Below are 22,611 nucleotides of genomic sequence, written 5' to 3'. Positions count from 1 at the left end.
TTTATAACCAAATATAGTGCCACTAGTTTTGTCAACAAAAGCAAAGACTTACTGATTATTTTAATTTTCAAGCCCTTGTACATTCTGAGGCAAGTCTCTGATGACACCGGATTGAAATATGACAGCCTTATTTTAATTTCTCACGTATCTATTCAGAATCAGCCATGGCCTACTGCCAGCACAAAACAGGAAATAAAATGTCACAGCTGGATGTCTGAAAAAATATGTCATTTTATTAATTTCCGTAGAAATATAACACATTTAGAGTCTTCATCTTAGGAATCCAATCTTCTGTCTCTTCTTTCCCAAACTTTCTTCCTGGTTTAATACACTTTGTAGGGAAACGTGCAATGATTTTGCAACACGCTTTCCTGTCTGCAGAGAAAAAGAAAGTTTAGAAAGGTGAAATACACTTTGAGAGAATAGACCGTTGTACAGGGATTTCACAGCTCATAATTGCAATAAAACATCTTAAACAAGTGAAAAGAACATATAATACACCATTAAAGATTTCAAAAGGCATCCTAAATACACAATGATATAGCGGCATTTGTAAATTCTGCATAGAATTACTAGGATGCAGTCTACTTTGTTCTTAGTTAGGACCATATACATCCTTCCTGGTTCTCGCTGCGGGTTTACTGCAACAAATGTGCATTAATTCCCAAAGGCAGTATCGATACAAAGTTAACAAGGTAGACAAGATGGTAAATGTACCAACTACGCAATCTCTTCAAACCTGAATGTTACAGATTTGATGCCAAACAAGGTCAGCTGACCCATTCATCGCTCCAAAGCCAATAAAATACCACTAAAATTAGTATTAATAGCTATAGCCAAGAGAACATGCTTGATAATCTCAATTGGATTTATTCACTTAACAGAGAAAGGTTATGAACATAACAGAAAAATTCAGACAAAACAGCTTATTTGGATAGATTATAGAAAGGATTTAGAACAGTGAACTGTGTATTAACTGCAGTCCAAAACGAACTCCCGCACATCTCAGGCTACACTAGGACATGTATCCTCCTGTACTCCCCTTACAGCTTATCATACAATACTAAACATTAGGGGTCTAAATTATAACAAATACAAGATGGCAATATTATGTTTTGCTCTCATAACTTTTTTGATATTTTGCTATTCTTAAGCTGGCAGAAAAATACTTCAATTCGGAAACCAGAACTGGCACCGAGCTGATGAGACGATATGGTTAAAACTGTACAGTCTGGATGGTTGGTTACTGGACATTTGCAGTTTGATTTCAGGAAGGATTGTGGAAACATGATTTCTCAGGATTGCTGCGGCCTAGAAGGACATGGTCTCGCGTGATATGCACAATAGTAAATTAGGAAGAAGAAACCCCTAAAACTGTTCTTAAGAATTAATTCTACTTAAGAAAAAAAATGAATAAACACATTTTTAAATCAAGACTTAATAATAGTTGTGCTTTTCTTCTAGCCAGGCCTTAAAGTGTCTTTGCATATTTTGCAAAGATCACAGATGATGACTGCACCGCTGAGAGTGTAGTGGCCATGGATGCAGAGGAAGGTAGTTTTTACTCACCTGAACGTGTCCCTCGTAGTCACCACAATCTTCTTCAACATCAGGTGCTTCATCTGCAAGGAGACAAACATCTGTTCTGTACTCTTGTGCATTCGAGAGAGCACAACGCTAGGGCATCCTCCAAGATCCCCATAGACAGGACATTTTCCACCTCAGCGAACTAAGCAGGGGTAAATATATACCGTATTTCTTTCAAGCAGAACCAATTCCCTTTTAGTACAATATCGGTATCACCTTTGACTCCTTTCCATCTTCAATTTAAATTGCCTTTCAAACACAACCAGCTCTATCCCCACGGCTGTACCACAATCTGGTACTGTTCTAGAGAACCATGAGACGTAATGGTCCCCTGTGTGATGCACGTCACTAGTTCTGCCACCTGTACATTCTCGCTGAAATACTCCCTCACCACACTGGTACCAATGTCCATTTACCAGTTATTTACAATTATTAATAAAGAAAGAGAATGGATAGAATAAGGTCCTAAGTGTCTTCCAATGAAAAGGGCCTAACCCTGTCTGTTAAACAATGATAAATGTTTCCAACGAAACCAAAATATTTGAATGACAATCCTGTATAGAGTTATAAATAAATTAAATCAAGTCTCACAATAGATAGTGTACAAAATTAAAGTGTGATATGGAAAATAAACACTACATAAGACAATTCCACAATTAATCCAACTGCTTTATTATGAGAAGATACCTTTATTATTGCTAGGATTACGTGGAATGTCTACTAAATATTAAAAAGTAATTACAGTGAAAGTGGGGAAATAGTTAAGACAAGCTGGCAGAGGAGGATGAAACTAATCCTCAAAGTCACTTATGTAGAAATTAAGGATAAATCTTCACCAAGGATATCTCCTAGTGGCCAGCACTCCAAAAAAAAAAAAAAAAATATAAAGTCTAGAATATATATATCTCTACTAGGTAGGGGGTCAAAATTACCCTTGTGATCAGGCTTGAGAACAAGGCGTCTTAAGGACAACGAATCATAGTCTCTACTAGAAAATTATTGTATGAAGAGCTATATCCCAAGGTAACAAAAAATTGCCCTTGGTTTAAACCCCACACGTACTCAAAGAAAAGAGGGAAAAAACAGCTCTCCTAATCAACAGCACACAGTGTGCTGCTTAGTGAGAAATGTATAATGTAAGAGAGTAACAATAGTTAATATGCTTAAACCTCCAAACTGTCAGGAGAGAGAGATTAAATGTACCACTTGCCACTAAGTTGCTACTTGCTATCAACATGGCTATTCGTTACAGTTTCTGAACTGCTTATGACCAAGCTTAAAGGGACACTAAGGTTACCCACTGAGGAGTGTATGTGAAGTCTATTTACCCCGAGGAGCCTAGTACGCCTACGAAGCCTAAAGGTTGGCTGAACATCAAAGGAAACAGTGGCAGGGCCAGAGTTAGCCGTCACTGCTGTAGGCGGTGTCCTCTGGCCTCAATTTTAAACAGCTGGTGAGTACAAACTGCAACACTACAGTGCATAGTTGAATGCATTAAAGCTAGTGTAATTAAGGGTATGGAAAACATTGCAATATGTAGCTAAACTATTTAAACATTTCAATGATTTGTTTATTTTGCAAGTGTAGAAGACAAACTTTTCAGACGCCATACTGTATAAATATATTTACGTACTACTCATATACTGAAAAAGTTATCAAGTAAGACAGCCGAACTTGTCTTTTTACTTACAGTTAAAGGGATTTGTATCTGTTATGGTTATTCTGATCCGAACCACTTTAACCAATACAGCACATGATAATCAAATTAAGGTTTTCTTTGGTGACTATAGTGCAATTGTCGCACAAACAGGACGATCACTTTATCACTTAAATTAATGTCTGCCCTCCCACTTAGCCATTACTTCTATCCTCCTATCCTGTAACCTAGAGGTTTAAAGAAAGAAAAAAGTCACCTACAAATATGCAGGAGCATCTGCTGGTAGCATTGTGGAATGCTCGTGTTGTTTACAGACGGTCATATTTGCGCTGATACACACTGGGAGCAGTGGAAGAGAGAGATTCACATAAGTATCTATATATCTATATATCTATCTATATCTATCTATATCTATATATATCTATATATATATCTATATATATCTATATATATCTATATATATATCTATATATATCTATATCTATATCTATATATATCTATATCTATATCTATATCTATATCTATATCTATATCTATATCTATATCTATATATCTATATATCTATATATCTATATATAGTATCTATATATAAATTAAAGAAAAAGTTACCTGCACTCTCTCCTAAATCCCTATGTATATTTAAACAAATGGAGGTCATTTAGTTACTCCAATGGCCATTGGAGGGAATGCCCGCCTTTCCAATGTCAAGGCAGACCCACCCCTAGACGGGTCCTACTCTGACCCTTCACCCTGCTTCCTTGAGCTTCTGGCAAAGATATCTCTAATGAGACAGAGAGGGGTATTTTTTATATACACCCCTATATACTTACTAACCCATGATAGGGAACACATGGGATGGGCGGCAGCATAGTAACATAGCTGTGTGATACAAAAAGGCAATACAAATTTAAAAAAAAGAAAACAAGTATTAATATATCCACTCAAATTAATGTCTGCCCTCCTACTTAGCCATTACTTCTATCCTCCTATCCTGTAACCTAAAGGTTTAAAGAAAGAAAAAAAAAAGTCATCCACAAATATGCAGGAGCATCTGCTGGTAGCACTGTGGAATGCTCGTGTTGTTTACAGACTGTCATCTGCGCACATTTACTCTGATACACACTGGGAGCAGTGGAAGAGAGAGATTCACGTAAGTATCTGTATATAATTGCTGGTGACTACCTACTCAAGGCTAAACCGACAGATGCTTTATGGTTGACTGATTTCAATTAAGCAAAGCTCAAGAGTCTTGTTAAAAGAGTTCTGTACTGTTTACTCCCCAACAAAGCCTACTGCATTAAGGGTTTTTGTTACATATCCATAGATAATATCAATATTCACTTGTGTTCTCCCAATAGAGAAGACATATTTGTCGGAGTGTGTCTTGGATTTTCATAACTTCCCGTGGGATTTATTAAAATACGTAGGTGCATGAACTGATTAATCACCTTTGCATTGTACCACCATTAGCTGCCTCTGTGAAGAATCGGGAACCCAAAATGACAGAAATAAAAGGCAACAATAGTGCGCTCAATAAGATGTAAAATAGTAGATTAAATATAATAAGAATAAATACTCACAAACATAGAGCAAGCTAACTTCTCTCTGACGACAGCATAGGTGGTATGATCCCCACCTAGGATCCTTTGGAGTAAAACAAGATAAGTTCTACTCCATTGATAAAGCCTTTTATGGTGAAAAGTGTTTAAATGTTAGATTTTTTTTATTTTTTATTATAAAATAGATTTTGGTCACTTTACCACTTGTGCCACTATCTTTTATTATTTTCTTTTTTATCAACCTGGCATCTACAACTTTTATCATGTTCTACTCCAAAGAATCCTAGGTGGGGATCAAACCACCTATGCTGTTGTCACAGAGCAGTTAGCCTGCTCTATGTTTGTGAGTCTTTATTCTTATTACATTTTATCTACTATTTTATATCTTATTGAGAGCACTATTGTTGCCTTTTATTTCTGTCATTTTGGGTTCCTGATTCTTCTACCACCAAGAACACTCATCTTATATCATTTAAGTGGGGATCATACCGCTGTACACTATACACACCAGAGCTGGCTTAAGCTCTACCAAATTTGAGTGCAACCCCATTTATTTCCTATTTTACCTATACTCAATGAGATTTAATGCACTATTGGCTTCTTCATTTTCATTTTGCCCTTCTCTGCTTATACGGACACTGGTGAAGCATAAAGAATATCCTCGTCTGACAAACCTACGGTAATTGGTTTCAAGCATTTGACACAAAACTTTGTGGATTATATAGAGATATACCTATATTACACTGTTGTAGCCCTACCCTACCTTTGTGTTCCTGTATTCAATTGTCTTCAAGGGTATTTTGAGGGAAACACTTGCATAGTGTTGCTGCCTAACTCACACTGTTTAATTTCTATTTATTAGTGCTGACCCTTATTGTTGTTGTTTTCTTGCATAATTTTAGCTGCCTGAGAGTCAATAAGTGAAACTTATAAAAAAAAAAAAAAAATTATTATAATTTGGCATATGCAGGTAAGATGAAAGCTACCTTTTCTGTACACACTAAAACGTGGTTTAAGTTCATACTTGTGCTGAGGAAATATTACATAAATTATCTACAGCTCAACTTAACCAAGTTTAACATATAGGCAACACCACATAGATCTTTGACATGACAAATAATTAAGGAATGTATATACACTTTAGCAGCTCTTCAATAAATAAATCAACATCAACAAGTAATATATATCTAGAGTAGCAGATAATTCTCATCTGTTATAATGCTCTTGCTGTACATGTTGCACACAGGTGTATTATGCTGATATGCTGAAGACATATTTAACTTATTACAAAAAAAATATTTATATATACACACACACACACACACACACACACACACACACTTTTCCTCCTACCTCGATCATCTCAAAGATGCTTTCTGGATCCAGACTGCCTCTGCCTAGCTTTCTCATGAAAGTTAGGATTCCTGTACTGGTCACTGAGACAAGGAGACTAGCCAGGGAACAGGCTTCCTCTTGTAATGTGGCATCTACTATGTGTCGGTGTCCAATCTATATGTAAATGAATATATGCATTAAAGACTTTCTTTGAAAAAAATTCCATAATTTTAAATGCAAAATTTGTATCCTTTAACAAATGACTTAACATATGGAATAAACATATGGTCACAATGGTAATGCTGAAGATAGCGTTGAAATGTAAAGGAAAAAAAAGGGAGAAGGGGGGGGGGGATTTCATTGTTGGACAGTGAATGACATTATACGGGATCCATAATATGAGCGAAGACTCCCATAATTGAATCAAATGCAATTAAGGAGTGTGAGATCATAATACTTATGTACAGGTAACTTAGATTACAAGAGAAAGTAATGGTGTATGGAAATGCCAACATAATTAAAATTTACACATTTAATTTCCATTTTGTTCTACTAGCAACCAATCATAAGGTTGCACAGTTAACACCACTGAATTTACTGAACGTTAAAATACCAAACAAAGCCATATATAAATGGGATTCAGAGGTCCTCTGCAAATTATTTTTAACATCACATATGTGTGCATTTGGCACCGAAATGCCAAAGACAAATTTAGCAAATATCCCTAAAAACATTAACAAAACGTGTACATATTTCGACGTACTCTGCTTAGTGTGACAATGCAGGGGACGTTAGCAACATTCAGACGCATGCAGTCGTAAGGATCATCTGATAGCTCAAAATCTTTGGCTCCTTCATCATCTTCTAATATGCGCACTTTGGGAATCCTAAATTCCAAAAATTAGTTTCACATTATTATTACACTTTGTTTGCATCTATGGAGGAACAGGTCTTCATTTAAGATCAGTATTTTTTTCTGCATATATCATTTTACATGGAAACCTAAAGGTTAGCCTATGTAAGGGTTTAGATAAGGTTCTGAGAATGCAATGCATGATGGACTACTATATACTGGTATAGGTAGAAGAATATATGTGAGCTCAGACAGAAATATAATGAGTCTCCTATACTGTGAGCTGCAAGAAAACACACAGAATATGCCATCCCCATAATAACAATCGTATAAACAGATTAAATAAACATGTCAAATATGCATTTGGGGTGATAAAATGTATTCCCCTCAATGTAAGCTAAAGTACATTATGTACAGTTAAAGTACATTTACTACCAAATATGGACGTTTTTTGTTTTACAAATACTGCTTTTAGTTACACTAAGTCACTCCTTCTGTAACATAAAGGATCTCACTTTTAAGTGAGCTTGCACGTTCTAGATATAACTATAATAATTGTTATTGACAAAGATTTTTGTTCATCTGCTTTTAACTTTGGAAATTTGCCCATCTGTCCAACTTTGCAGGTTTGAACATTTAAGATCATAGGATTGCACAATTTCACGGCCTTCTGGATTGATTTTCTTCATACAGTATAATAACGGGGAAAAAAGAAACACATGAATTTTATTGCTTTCAAATGCTTAGTGGACTCCAGTGAGTTGATCACAAAAATATCTTTGTTGTCCCCCCGACCCCCACTTATCTGCCTGATGTTCACCAGTTACACGTTATATGTCTTAGTGTTTCACACTTCAAAACTGCTCTAATAAAAAATATCAAAATGTGTCAAAACAACAGTGGGCTAAAACATTAATATAAGTTTTATTAGAATAGAATGGCATATATGAAAGAAAAAATAAAAACGATTACATCATGTAAAAATCTGAATGTAATTTTAGCTGTTTAGAGCAACAAGTTAAATGAAGTTAGGGAAAGGAAAGGAGAAAAAAAAAAAAAAAAAAAAAGGATTAATGCCCAACGATTCATATATCCCATAGTGTGGCTATGACAGATCATTTTAAATAAATTCTCGTGAATAATAATAATAATAAGACTCCTAGATAATATTAAAACATGAAAATATGTATTTAATTATTTCTGAATCTCTTCATATGGTTTGACAGAAAACTGGAGAATGGCTCCCACAGACTTTGAGTACTTCAACTCTAGAGGTTATTGTGCTTAGAATATACCTTTAACATGAAATAAGTTAAGTGCCTGGACATTGAAACAAAGAACAATTCATACCTTGCATTAAAAAGGGCTGCTTTCACAGCTATAGAGATTGTATCAAATAGGTTTCCACCACACTCCAAAAGCTGTAAGAGAAGTTAAAAAAAAATAAAAAAAATCGATCAACTTACAATTAGAGAAATAAGTGTTCACTATAGTTTGCTGTAGTGTTTATAATGCCAGCAGTGCCCTGGCACGCTCCCAGATGAATTTCCGTGGGTTTGACTGGGCTCCATACTTCTAGATTATCCTTTGAGAAAAGTCAGTTTAACATGACTGGGCTAAGTAGGGCCACTTATTAGCCATTTGTATCAGCTGAGAAATCTCAGTCAATTTGCGAGGTCCTGGATTGGCCAGGCTTAGCTCAGTCAATGTATCTGGCTTCTCCTGCAGGATAAGACCAGATGCATTGCAGGTGCCTATTGACCCAATTAAGTTGTCAAACTGTGCTTCAAACATTAGACAAATTAAACTGTAAAGGTGCCAGGACACTCCTAGTACCATAACTAAAAAGCGGGCTGTAGTGGTTATAGTGCTTTAAATGGTGCATTAAAGATTTAGGGAAATCATACATGACAATCTCCAAGTCTAGTTTATTGCATGAAACTATAAAAACGTTACCAAGACACATTTACCTATGCAAAGGTTTCAGTTGTAAGCTATACCACATGGTAGAAATTACACAATTGTGCATTTCTTCTTCACGTAACATTGTTTGAAAACACAAATGACAATTCTGCATGAGTGGTTTGGAACAAAAACTATGATAATTTTTAGCTTTTTCTTTTACAAGTAACAGTGACCTCAGTGATGCAGTGCCAACCATGAAGAGACGCCAGCACAATGAACAATTAGAAGACGAGTCAGATGGTAAATTTGTAATGTTAACTCTCTGGTAATTACAGAGATCCTAAATCAAGTCTTTTATAGAAGAACAAAGATGTAATTTCCATGAATCTTTAATTAGCAGAGGTTTGTTGTGCAGGAATATTCTGAAGACTGAAGCCGGGAGCCATTGATTTAAAAAAAAACCTGCAATTAAGTTATATCCACTGCTTTATATAGAGGCTGCTTCCGAAGAGTCAGTCTATCAGCTATTTAAACAATAGTCATGTTTAGATAGAAATTTATTTTTTTAAATCACTTGACTTACCGACTGCAATATTATAACTAAACCATGAACCATAAGGTATATCAACATTTTGTTTCAATTTTTTTTTACTTTAGAACTAATCCCCCCCTAGACATTTTTACTCACCTAATATGGAGGCAGTATGTATGGGTTGTGCTTCCTAATTGGGACAAGCATCTGCAAGATAGGTAGTTAAAGGAACACTATAGTCACCTAAGTTACTTTAGCTAAATAAAGCAGTTTTAGTGTATAGATCATTCCCCTGCAATTTCACTGCTCAATTCACTGTCATTTAGGAGTTAAATCACTTTGTTTCTGTTTATGCAGCCCTAGCCACACCTCCCCTGGCTGTGATTGACAGAGCCTGCATGAAAAAAAAAAAAAAACTGGTTTCACTTTCAAACAGATGTAATTTACCTTAAATAATTGTATCTCAATCTCTAAATTGAACTTTAATCACATACAGGAGGCTCTTGCAGGGTCTAGCAAGCTATTAACATAGCAGGGGATAAGAAAATCTTAATTAAACAGAACTTGCAATGAAGAAAGCCTAAATAGGGCTCTCTTTACAGGAAGTGCTTATGGAAGGCTGTGCAAGTCACATGCAGGGAGGTGTGACTAGGGTTCATAAACAAAGGCATTTAACTCCTAAATGGCAGAGGATTGAGCAGTGAGGCTGCAGGGGCATGTTCTATACACCAAAACAGCTTCATTAAGCTAAAGTTGTTCAGGTGACTATAGTGTCCCTTTAAGAAAAGTCCCTCTCCTTTACCCTATAAAGGGCATCCCCCGGCAAACCCACCTAAGTTGTAGCAAGAATACACACCTAAGCCACACACTGTAAGCAAAATTGTAATTTAGAGGGAGGGAGATTTGTACTGCCACCATATTAAGAAAAAAATTATTTACTGTGAGTAAAAATTTGAGTTTTTTTCTGACATATGGTGGCAGTACATGCAGTTGTCCTACCGTCAATAAGAACATATTCAACACTTCCAGCATGATGTCCTGTCTTCCAAAAGTGTTTTCGAGATCGGAAGATCCCCATACTCGAAAGTGATCTCCACCAGGCCCGAAAATTGGCTGTTTGGCCAGTATGGAAAGATTGGCAGAACAGCTGCTCTGTCCTTTCACCTCTTTTGAAGAAGTCTTGGGAACAGTCTATAGGAGAACAAATGCAAGCCCAGAGAAATACCCTTAGATAGATAGACCAACTATTCAACGTGAGCTGTCCTGTATCTGTCCTGTATATGCCATAAGGTCTATCCAGGCACTCCAAATCACTCTGTAGACCGTGAACATGATCAGATCTACAGTCCATTACTCTTGATCCCAATTTCTTGTGCTGAGGTTGTAGGTGATTACATTGTCGACACATGAGTGGAATGGAGAGAGGACCTCCCAGAGATCCTGAGTCCAGTACACCATTTTGGTACATAGCCGAAACAGACCTTGCCTCTGGCACCACCCTGTCTGTGGTTGTGAGGGAAACAGTGTCATGGTCCGGCTGCATTGTAATAGGTCCCTCAATCAACCAATACCTGAATCGGTGAGGGGAGTGAAGAACTGCCTTAAGAGCTTTGAAATTAGTGGACTATTTTTCTTAGGACCAAGAACACTGGCACATTAGAGAATTTAGATGAGTGACCCAGCCTGTGTTAGATGCATTCTGAAAATTACTCAGTCTATAGGATGAAAGGACAGACTTGTCGGAAAAAACTTGACGACCACCAGTTTAGTTGACCTTCCGCTTTTTTTGAATAGAGTTTAGGAGACAGAAATCCAAGATTTCCACTGTAGCGGTTGACTGCAGGAATTGAAGAAGTCAGACATCCCAGCAAACTAATCTCCCGTTCTTACAGAGGAATTTTCGCTTTATTAGGAATTGTACTTTCCTTCATGAGTGCAGTAGATGCAGAGGTAACGTTTTAAGGTTAACACGTACCTCAAAAAAAATAAAAATAAAATGCTGTATCCAACCGTGTTGCTGTAGAGCTCTGCTAGCTACCTGAACATACTTAAAGGGCAACTGTCCTGAATTGCAATAAGTAGCCAAACTCCCAAGTAGGGAATGCCTCGTTCCACAAAAATATGCTGTTAAGGGAGTGTTTTGAAGAGCAATGAAATCTCTTCAATCCACTTATTATGGCGCATTTTCAGAAAACATTTTGAGGGGCCGCAATAGGGATATGTGGGAATATAGCTGATCTATATACACCATGAAATTCCTTTCTGTAGAATCAGAGTTACAGAATCAGAAGTTTCGATTCTGAACTTCAGGAGAGGAACCAGTAATTTGGTTTAAAGGAATGATCAGAGTTTGATAACCAGGAGATTCCTGAGGAACCCAGTAAACTCCATGGTTCACAGAACAATATCTCAAACTCCTCGAATCCAACAAGAACACGGTTTCTGTAAATAGAGTGTCAGATGTTCGGTTTGGGCAGATTTGAAAACAGCAAGCTGTGCCCTCTTTAACTAAATCAAGAAACCAGTGATTGCAAGAAGTTCTACTTAAAAGCCAAGCAAGAGACATTCAGATATATACTGGTCCAAATGCATCCTGGGAATGTTAAGTGACTCCATCGAATGGTACACCAGTCATCTACCTCAAAAGGATGAAGGGCTAAGTCAACCCTGCAGGGAAATAAACCCATGAACCCCTAGGGTTGAACAAGATCTAAACCCACTGGGCTATCCACACTTCATGTAGTGTGGCCTCCGAGCTTTTTGGCGTCTGAAATGCCTACCCATGTTGGACCTAGTTCTACTCGTCTTGAGGCAGAGCTTTTTTCCTTTTTCGACATAGGTTATAAAAAAAGATACCCCTTCCCCTAATGGGAGTAAACAGGGGACCGAAAAGGACGCTGATCTGCCGCCCAAGATTAAGTCACCAGGATATAAGCCAAACAGCAGATCAACCCATGATCTTGGCCGACAATGTCAAATTTTATTAGTCACATCCATATAAAGTATGTGACAATCACAAATAAAACCGGAAACTGATGAGCTGCTAATCAGGAGACTTAAATAACCTCCATTAATGATTGTAAACAAAGTTATAAATTTTGGATACCGCTGCACCTGCCAGCAAAGACCCATACCGAAAAACAGCAGTCTGGAAAGATCGTCTGCAAGAGGTCACCGCCTTCTTGACGACAGGGTTAATAAAGCAGCAACATTTGCAGAATTTTATGGATTCCCAGTGTTCCTGGGGGTGTAACATTTACCCATTTGATGGTAACATATTAAACGCCGGGCAAGAAAGGCTCGTTACACAGAGTGTTCCCCTTTCTGCATATAAGAAAGACATGGGGTTTAATGAACAGATAACCCTCATTAAAGTTTAGCAGATTTATCCAGCCCTATGACCGATTCATTCCTAATGAACCTTCTCAGTACATCAGGTGGAAACCAACTCCACACAGTATGATGAAGCAGACATGTCTTAAGAAGAGGTAGATAAACATTCGCCAGACATTAAAAGTAATCGGGATGCTTCTCATCTGTCTCTGTGGAACATCTCAGGCAGAGCAGCTGATACACTGTTTGATTCTCTATAAGAATTCAAAGATAGGAATGATTGCATATTCTCTGCTTAATTTTACCCAAGAAATTGCAGCACCATGGTCATATTTATAAACCCCAGAACTATATTAAGGGGAGTAGCACAGATACAATAAGCAACAGCCTTGTATAGCAGAGGTATTCCACAGTGTACAAACAGTCCATGTTGCAAATGCAGTCCACTTTCTGTAAAACAATTCCATCCATAACTTGCAATTTTAATCAGAACAGATGTTCAAAGCAAAGATCAACTAATCTTACCTTGAAAACCTCTAAATAGTGTGGGGGGGTTGGTGACACTGGGAACCCTTCTGACAAGCTTCCTGCTGCCAGAGGGAACAGCACAGCGATCCCGGAACTTTGGTGGAACGCAACACCACCCGAGAGTGCGTTCCACCGCTGTGTGCAGGCGCACGGCCTGCAACATAATGAAGGCGTCCCCCGGCCCCATCAATACTGCCCAAGCCGGAACATACTCGACGCAGAGTCAAACAGAAAGGGCTCCGGAACCTTGGATGGAGCCCTGCTGCTCAGCCTACCACCCAGGTGGCTATTGAGCTTCATCCCCAGACAGCAACCTATGTGCCTCACCTTAAACAGAGGCTTGATCCGTCCCGACAAGGAAGAACTGAGGTGGGTTTGCTGGGGGGGGGGGGGGGGGGAGGGAAGCCCTTTAAAAGGGTAAAGGGGAGGGACATTTAATCATTACATATCTTGCAGATGCTTGTCCCAATTATGAAGCACAACCCAAACGTACTGCCACCATATGTCCGAAAAATATAATCTAAAATATATATATGAGATGTGAATTAGCGGTCTCATATTTGCCCACAGCCTGGCTGAGTGTCACGAGAAATGTAGCTCACAAACATCTAGGGTGTCAGGGTTTGTCAGCTCGGACCTAGAATCTTAAATAATTCAGAAAAGCTGGATCACTGCTAGATCTAATCAGCAAGGCACATCAGTGAGACAGAGCAAGAAAACAATGGCCTGAAACTACCCTCCCCTCGTGTGGATAGCAAGTTCATCTTCATGGAGATATAACATTTAAATGGTTATTTACGTAGCTATCTGACAGTTCGGAGACAGGTTAGAAAATTTACTATCACCCAAAATGTAATAATGCCTCCAAATTGATCTGGATAAACTTGCAAGTCTGAAATCATTTGAAAAACACTAATGACCAGCAATAAGAAATGCTCACTGGCTGAATGTATTATTATTATTTTATTATTTATATAGCGTCATCAGATTCCGTAGCATTGTACAATTAATAAATGCCCACTGGCTGAACAAGATATACAGTTAAAATAAATAAAAAAAAAAAACTAATGCTGAGGGGTGGGCCTACCTCTCCAGCAGCTTCTATCAATGTGTGTTGGATGAAGGGGATATCTGCGTGGGCTTGCACCCTTTTTTACATTGTATAATTGATATAATGCATTCGCCTATGCAAATCATTCTTGTTTGGATGAAGGTGTCAACATATAGTTATGCAGGTCCATAGTACCCTCTTCAAAGGAACATAAGTCTCAGTGCTATAGAATGACCAGTTTACATATTTCACTATTGCCACATCCCATAGTGTGAAGGTTGGCGAACAACAGGGTTATACCCATATTAAAACCCTCTATCCATGTGAGGAAGAAGACACAGAATCTCCCTGTTGTATAAAGGAATTCTCTAAAGGTAGGGAATAATATTAGTGTATGTACATTCTAATTGCAATGTAATATTTACTCCTTAGCAACGGTATAAAAAGGGACACAATCACCAGAACAACTACAGCTTATTCTATTTGTTCTGGTGAATATAATAATTCAAAACACTGTTTTTTGTTAAGAGAAAATGCAGTGTTTACATTACAGCCTAGGGATACCTCCACTGGCCACTCATCAGATGGCTGCTAGAGGCACTTCCTGGAACAGTGCTGTTCAATATGCAGCACTGCCATTCAGTGTCTACACCCTATGCATGGAGACACTGAACTTTCCTTATTGAGATGCAATGATTCAATGCAGCTCTATGAGTAGATGCTGATTGGCCAGGGCTGTGTTTGGCTGGTGCGGGCTCTACTCCTGATCTATAGACCACCCTAAGGTGCAGGTATCCAGGAGCCAGAAAATAAAGTAAAAAACAAATAAAACAAAAAGATAAATAGATAAAATAAAAAATAGTTAGAAAGCTTTCTAAGACTCAGAGAATGTCTTGTGTATATTCTCTGAGTGTTAGAAAGCTTTTAACTATTTTTTATTTTATCTATTTATCTTTTTGTTTTGTTTGTTTTTTATTTTATTTTCTGGCTCCTGGATACCTGCACCTTAGGGTGGTCTATATATTTTTTCTCTTATATAGGGTTACGTGAAATCCTACACATCCAGTCTTGAGCTCATTTATTGTTTTTATTCCCCCGCCTCGATCTGTCGCTTCCCTTTGGTAGCCTCAGTACTGTTATCTACTCCTGATCTGCCTCATTGACAAGCTCAACAAATCCAATGCTTTTCTGTGAGAAAGCGTTGTGATTGTCTTTAAACACCACTTCTGATGATGTCAGCCAAGAAGGCAGCTCAGGGGCAGAGCCAGCAGCAGCAGACTGGGATAAAGGTAAGATTTGTCTATATTTAGGGGGGCTAAATGGTGTTTTTAACACTATAGGGACAGGGATAGGGATAGGGACACTATAGTCTTGTACAATATATCCTTTATTTGTGCAAAGGTACAGTCAATGTTTCAGTCCAACTTGGTCTTGAAAAAAGTCCAAGTCTTGTCCTTGCCTGGGTGCAAATCACTTATGCCAATATATAAAGTATCAAGGAAGGTGCACTCACAGGACTTTGTAAATAAATCTTGAAGTTTTATTGTGCAATTATACACTAGAAAATGTGTCGATGTTTCAGACCTCTATGGGACTTTTCTCAAGACATACACATTTTATATATATATATATATATATATATATATATATATATATATATATATATATATATATATATATATAAAAATAATAATAACAATAACAACAACAACAACACCACCACCAGCCAAAACAGGCTTCTCTGGCAGGCCAAACAAACCTGACAATTAGAAATGCCATTGACGCTCTTTTAATTCAGGATTTGAAATATCATGTGATAGTAATAATCACCCTCCATCCCCCAAATCCATGTGAGAAGCCATATCTACTTTAATTCTGACACTAATTATCCTTCTGCAAGAATTAGTTTACTTACCAAGACATCAACATAAAGAACCCAGCAGTGCTCCCTAGGCTGGATACAGAGAGACTTGCGGTCCAGGCTACTTTTGTTGTCAAATATTTTATACAGCACATTGGCTATCTCTGTGCCAAGCTCTTCTCCTCCACGTCCTTCAAACTCTGGAGTGGCATTTGCAGAACTAAAATAAAAATACAAATATGAATATATGAATTCATGGAAATAATTGAAAAGAAAAAAAAAAGTTGGACACAAACGTAGAAACAGTAATGAAGAATATGTAAACACAGCATTTCTAATAGAAAGGATTCCAGGAACTGTTGTAGAAATTTCAGTAAGTGGTCTAAAGGTGGATCTGTTGCTTAACAGGACACTATAGTCATCAGAACCACTACGGATTATTGTATTTGTTCTGGGGAGTATAATTATTCCCTTCAGGCTTTTTGCAGTAAACACTGTCTTTTCAGAGAAAATGCAGTGTTTACATTACAGCCTATGCAGACCTCCAGTGGTCACTCATTAGATGGCTACTAGAGATGGCCCCTGATCTGCCTCCTTTACAGTGACAGTATCAGCCACTCCAATGCTATCCTGTGAGTAAGCATTGTGATTGGCTTTGAATAACACTTCTGCCAAGCAGGCAGATCGGGGCAGTGCCAGCAGCAGCAGACTGGAGTAAAGGTAAGATTTTTACTATATTTAGGGGGGGCAAGGAGGGCCAGATAGTGTTCATAACACTATAGGGTCAGCAATACATATTTGTGCTCTTAACCCTATAGTGTTCCTTTCAACATGTACTACAAGAATATAAAATTAACTTTCAAAAACGGACCATGGCTTTACATTTTCACCTTTGTATTAGTTTTTGCGATATTTGGTTTAAGCATTATTGACTATCAAAACAAAAAACAGTTATGGTAGATTTCCAATAAAATTTATTTTTAGTATGCTAAAACAGCAATCCACAGAATTATAGTATACTAAAGTGTGGGACTGTGTTAAATATTCTATAAATATCACCAAATAATTTAGTGTACAAGCTCAATGTCATCTACATGCAGCACAAAATACATAGTACTTTATAATAAATAAAAAAAAAATAAAAAAAATGGAGGTCTAATCCAGGAGTGACCAAAGTAAGAACTATCAGTAGGTGTTTATTACACCTTCCTATGATGCTTTGCCTCGATTAAAGCTGGTAATACATCAAAGAAGTTCTACAATAGCTACCCAGTTTTAGAGCATTCCTTAGGCAAAGATTAATCACCTTATATGTACATAAGTTGAGGTTAAAGGCACACTCCAGACCACTAAAGCACATCAGCTTGCTGAAACGCGTTATGCGTGAAGAATGTGTCATTTTTTAATTTTTTGACATACTGCAGATTTCAAGAGAAATTTACACTTCTAACGTGACCTGGTTACACCCCTCTGGCCTTTAAAGCAGACAACAGGCCCTGTTCCGTTCTGGTTTGGTTAGCTTATTTCACTAAACCATTTCCCAGAGTACTTACCTTGCAAAGACTTCTCATTGAGCTGCATTGGAAAGTCTGTGATACTACAGTCACATCAAGTTAGAGGGGGAGAGCTTGCAAAGGCAGGAGACAATAGATCTGCAGTTTTTGCAAGCTCTTTTTAGATATAACTCCAATAAAAATAAAAACATAAATAAATGCATGCAAGTTTTCATTTGGGGTATATCTACTAAACAGTGACATTTTGTATTTGGGCAGTGAAGTGTGCCTTTAATGGAAAGTTCAATTATTTTGATCAGTCACGCAGCAGAGTTTTCTAATAGTAAACTTACTGCTCAACAAGTTCTATATGCTGAGTTTTAGCGAATGCACCCATATATACCCATTCAGCACCCAGATTTTGCTTTTTTCTTGCACCCATATATAGATTTTCTTGCACAGACAACGGAGGAATACATTTTGTAAAAGCAGGTCAAAATAATCTAAAAAGAACAAGCAATTTCGGACTTAAACGCGTTTGTAACACAGTCATATTACACTCAGTCTTCTATCTTGGTAATGCTGTGCTAAGTCATTCAACTCATAACAGCACACCCTTAATTAAATGAAATGACATTTGTATGCTGCTATTAAGCATGGGAAAACAAAGCGGCAAACAAAACTAATTATGAACACAAAGCAAGCATTGGAGGAAGCAGTTGTGTAGGCAAGCACGAATATCTTATGTCAGGGGAACATCAGCCATAGGTCAATGACAAATCAAAAATATAGGCAAGGAAGGAAAAAAAATAAAAAAATAAAATAAAGGGGAAATCACAGCCCTTCAGAAGACCTGTACATGAAAACCAAAGGTTCACTATACAGATTTACTGAGAGTACAATAGCTTGCACACTGCCAGTTTAAAATAATCACTGAGAAGTAGAACACAAAGCTTTAAAACAGTGAACAACGCAGTGTTACTCGAGAGAAAATGCTGTATTGTCACTGGCTCCAATCCATTCTATGACATGTCTACACATCAATGTTGAATTAAGAACTCGCATTCAGGTGTGTGGCTTTTGATGGATGCTTATTTATTGAATTTGAAAGGGAGCAGTGTGATCGGTACACAAGCAACATTTCTAGAGAAATGGTGCTCACCATTAAAAGGTGAGTATAAAGTAAAAGGTTAAAAAAAAATAAAAAAAAATTTTTTTTACCAACTCTAAAATTATTTTTAGCATTCATTGCAATACCCTTGACAAAACGTATGAATTGTCATTACATCTTAGCTGCACTGTAGTGAGTAGATAATTTTGCAATGCATTTTACATCACAACAATGGCCATGTAAAAAGATTGATAAAAAGTTATTTTTATCAAAAAGTGGAATGATTTAATGAAGAGTGGCTTGGTTCAAGACATTTGAGCAAGAAGAAGGTTTCAGTTGTAATTGCATTATTATCCTCATCATAATAAATAACCGAGGGTTGAAATCCAAACTTCAAAAAGGAACAGTCTACTCAAAGAAACAAAAACCAACCAACCAAAAAAAACCAAAAGTAAAAAATAAAAAATAAAACATTTTTTTTCAGTACTTCTATTTTAGATTAGATTACAGACCCCCATTGACTTTCCAAAAAAAAACCTTCATAAAACGTATTTTCTGTAGAATTGGATGCAGACAGAATAATTTAAAATTTGCCAGGGTACATTATCTTACTGAAAAAGGCCACTGCCACCCGGGAAAGCCATTGTCATAAAGCTTACATTGTCTGCAATAATCTTTAGGTAGGTGTTATGTGTCAAAGTAATATCCAAATGAATGCCAGGACCCAAGGTTTCCCAGAGCATAACACTGCTCCTGCGGGCCTGCCTTTTTCCCACAGTACAAGATGCTGCAATCTCTTCCCAAAATAAAGGACATATGAACCAGGCCATCCACCTGAACTAAAAGAACATGTGATTTATCAGACAACCTTCTGCTATTGCTGCATGGTCCAGTTCCGATGCTCATGTCCCCATTGAATGAGCCTTTGGCAGTGGATACAGAGCATTATGGGCACTGACAGTTCTTCAGCCATGTAGTCCCATACTGTAGCTCTTCTGTGAGATCGTACCAGATGCATCAATGAGCCTTGGGCGCCTATGACCCTGACACCAGTTCAGCAGTTGTCCTTCCTTGCACAATTGTTTTGTATGTACTAACTACTGCATAATGGTAACATCACACAAGACATGCCGTTTTGTAAATGCTGGCTCAGATGTCACCCAGATTAGCAAGGTCCACGTCAGATGCTAGGAAACCAGGGCAATCGAACGACAAGTGGGATACTGAAACAAAATAATTCCTGAATACAAAGTGAGAACTTGCTTGACTGCTGCTATAACAGCAGACTGAATGAGAATGTATGTGGAAACCATGGATGAAGAGTCCATCTACACAAACACCAAAACAGCTAGTTACTCAACGTTTATACATTGTTAAGAGGAAGCTAGTGTTACACCGGAATTAGATGGACTACACAAAGCATCATACATGAGGAGGAAGAAATTACCATAACCCACACCTATACTTAGAGAGGCCTGAAGCTCTGCCCCAAGATGGCTTAACAGCAGATATAAGGAAGATGATCATTAAAAACAAAAAATGGTCCTTGACCACCGGACAAGATCACTGAAAAACAGCCACCAGACAAGATGCTAGCAACGGTTAATGAGGTACTATCCACAATAGAGATAGATATATGTCTCATGTTCATACATGCCACTGCATTAGACGGTCTCCAACTGCCTGTCTACAAGATCAGGCAGAAGGAGAAATAATGCCATCCATTAAGAGGCCTGAAGCTCTGCCCCACTAACTAACAGTGTTGCATGAACATCTAGCAGCAAACAAACCAACCAGCTACTAACAGGCTCCCATAATGACTGGCTAACACAAGGTAGAATAATACTGATCATGAAAGGCCAGTATTTAACTGCCTTGTTAGCCATCTAACTACCAACCAATCACTTGCCTCCCCACAACATGGAAGGTCCAGTCAGGCATCATAGCCTCCAAGATCGACGGGCATATGAGTCAGTACATCAGCAAAACTCAAGTGTTTTGAGGATCAAAACAACTACTGGTAGGGGGCGGGGCCTGACAGCCAAGATGGCCGGACGTGTCCTCTGAGGGCACTATAATGCACAATCTGCCTGATATAATGCGATCCACGACACAAGCTACCCAGGTATCGAACCAGTGCCACACGCGGAGCAGAATGGTACCAGTCCGGTACCAATCCGCCACGGGAAAGTCCGCACCGGCCACGCGGCCTAAGCGGGGTCTGGAGCATGGAGGAGGCGGCCGATCCCCCGGCCCACAGCCCGCATACAAGCGCGGACAGAGCAAAGCCCTACTACCCCCCCCTTTGGACCGGCGGGGGTTATCCCGGTCCTCTCTGGGGACGACAACCCCTTTGCGAGACCAAGCTACTACTAAACGGGACCCACGAGGTCCAAACAAGATGGCGGCAACCAGGCAGTCTGGGACGAAGCGCTCACTATACCAGCCTCCCGGGAACATAGCAGAGTTCTGCGGCAGACTCATTGCTCACCTCTGCACAAAGCTCCACACCCAGGGACAGGCATTCAGGCGGGCGAGGAGGGAAGCAGCGGCATGGATCCGCCCGAAGACAAGAAGAAGTATGAGCTGGAATCCTCCTCGGGCCTCCAGAGGGGCGATTAGGGGGCAACGCCGGCACTTCATACGGCGGGAATCGACGCCAAGCCCCGCGGACACCGGCACTTGCTTCCACACAAGCCAGGGCGCGAGCTGCAGACATAGCCAGCCAGAAGGCCACCCGGAGGCAACAAATCCACTGGGCCAGCAGCAGACTTTCCCAAATAAATGGACCCACACCGTCTGCAACGACGTACACCACCACCGGTTAAGTGCAGCAAGCGTCCGCACACACACACCAGGCGGGGGAGCCCATCACGAGGACTGGCACCGGGCGCAGAACAACCAGGGGAAGAACGGAGACACCATACTGAGACACCTCACTGACTTTCTCCTGAAGCACATACACGGTGTCGGATGAACATACCGCGGACCTGAGTAAGTCTGAAATGCACCCCTGGTATACCACGGTACAGCACATTACTGGACTCTGACAACCCTCCCAACGCCAAGAAAGATGACTGCAAATTAACACTGTTCTGTTATTGTCTCCACATTAGCTTAGTTGAGCATTATTGATTTCATACATACTGCATAAATGCTTATTCTAAACCAACGCTGCCCCCTAAATATGCTACTGCTAAATATGCAGGTCTATAATGATCACAAATAATTTTAAAGCACTCAGTTTTTTCAATCTTATAGAGTTACACTGCTTAAGTATTCGGTTAAAGTCCTGAATTACAGTCAGACCTGACCAGATGGCAACCACCTCTCCTAGTAATGTGACCTTGGTCACTCAGAAGCGTTGTCTAATCGGCTGTGACATTGTGCAGCCTTGTATGTAATGGGGTGTCTAGTCCACAGCTGTTGGCCATTGGGTGCTCTCACCTGTTTGTTTGCTCTTACTCTAACAATACAGTTTGCTAAGCGAGTTAAAATAATGTGTATAACAATCTACAAATATAGATAATCATCTTGACATTATTGTAGTTTAGGAATAAGCGCAGAAAATCTACTGAACTAAGCTGGAAACATATACTACTTAGATTCTTATCGATATGTTTAAACGTGTTTTCCTTAAATGACAAAAATGTGCAGGTAACTCTCAATACGCCATTGTTTAAAAATCTATGCTATAATATGACAATCACTCGCCTGTTACTGCTAAAAACATATGTTATTAAGCCATGTTTAACACACTGAATGTCCATCATCTTGACCTTTTTACTTTACTATGCACTCTCTCA

At 38.7% G+C, this 22,611-nt stretch overlaps 1 protein-coding gene across 1 annotated transcript in view; it reads right to left on the bottom strand.

The window, feature by feature from the left end:
* Window positions 1-211: 211 nt before the first annotated feature.
* Window positions 212-22,611, bottom strand: part of EXOSC7 (exosome component 7) — a 35,296-nt gene continuing 12,896 nt past the window's right edge. The window contains exons 4-8 of the mRNA XM_063450649.1: window positions 16,256-16,421; window positions 8,342-8,412; window positions 6,902-7,025; window positions 6,157-6,312; window positions 212-375 (exon numbers count right to left, since the gene is read on the bottom strand). Coding sequence (XP_063306719.1) covers window positions 271-375; window positions 6,157-6,312; window positions 6,902-7,025; window positions 8,342-8,412; window positions 16,256-16,421 — 622 coding nt within the window. The 3' untranslated portion in view covers window positions 212-270. The remainder of the gene's footprint in view (window positions 376-6,156; window positions 6,313-6,901; window positions 7,026-8,341; window positions 8,413-16,255; window positions 16,422-22,611) is intronic.

This window comes from Pelobates fuscus, chromosome 4, assembly GCF_036172605.1.
Source record: "Pelobates fuscus isolate aPelFus1 chromosome 4, aPelFus1.pri, whole genome shotgun sequence".
In the NCBI taxonomy this organism is placed as follows: domain Eukaryota; kingdom Metazoa; phylum Chordata; class Amphibia; order Anura; family Pelobatidae; genus Pelobates; species Pelobates fuscus.
The sequence above is the reverse complement of the archived record's forward strand: the minus strand, read 5'-3'. Positions and strand labels throughout refer to the sequence as shown.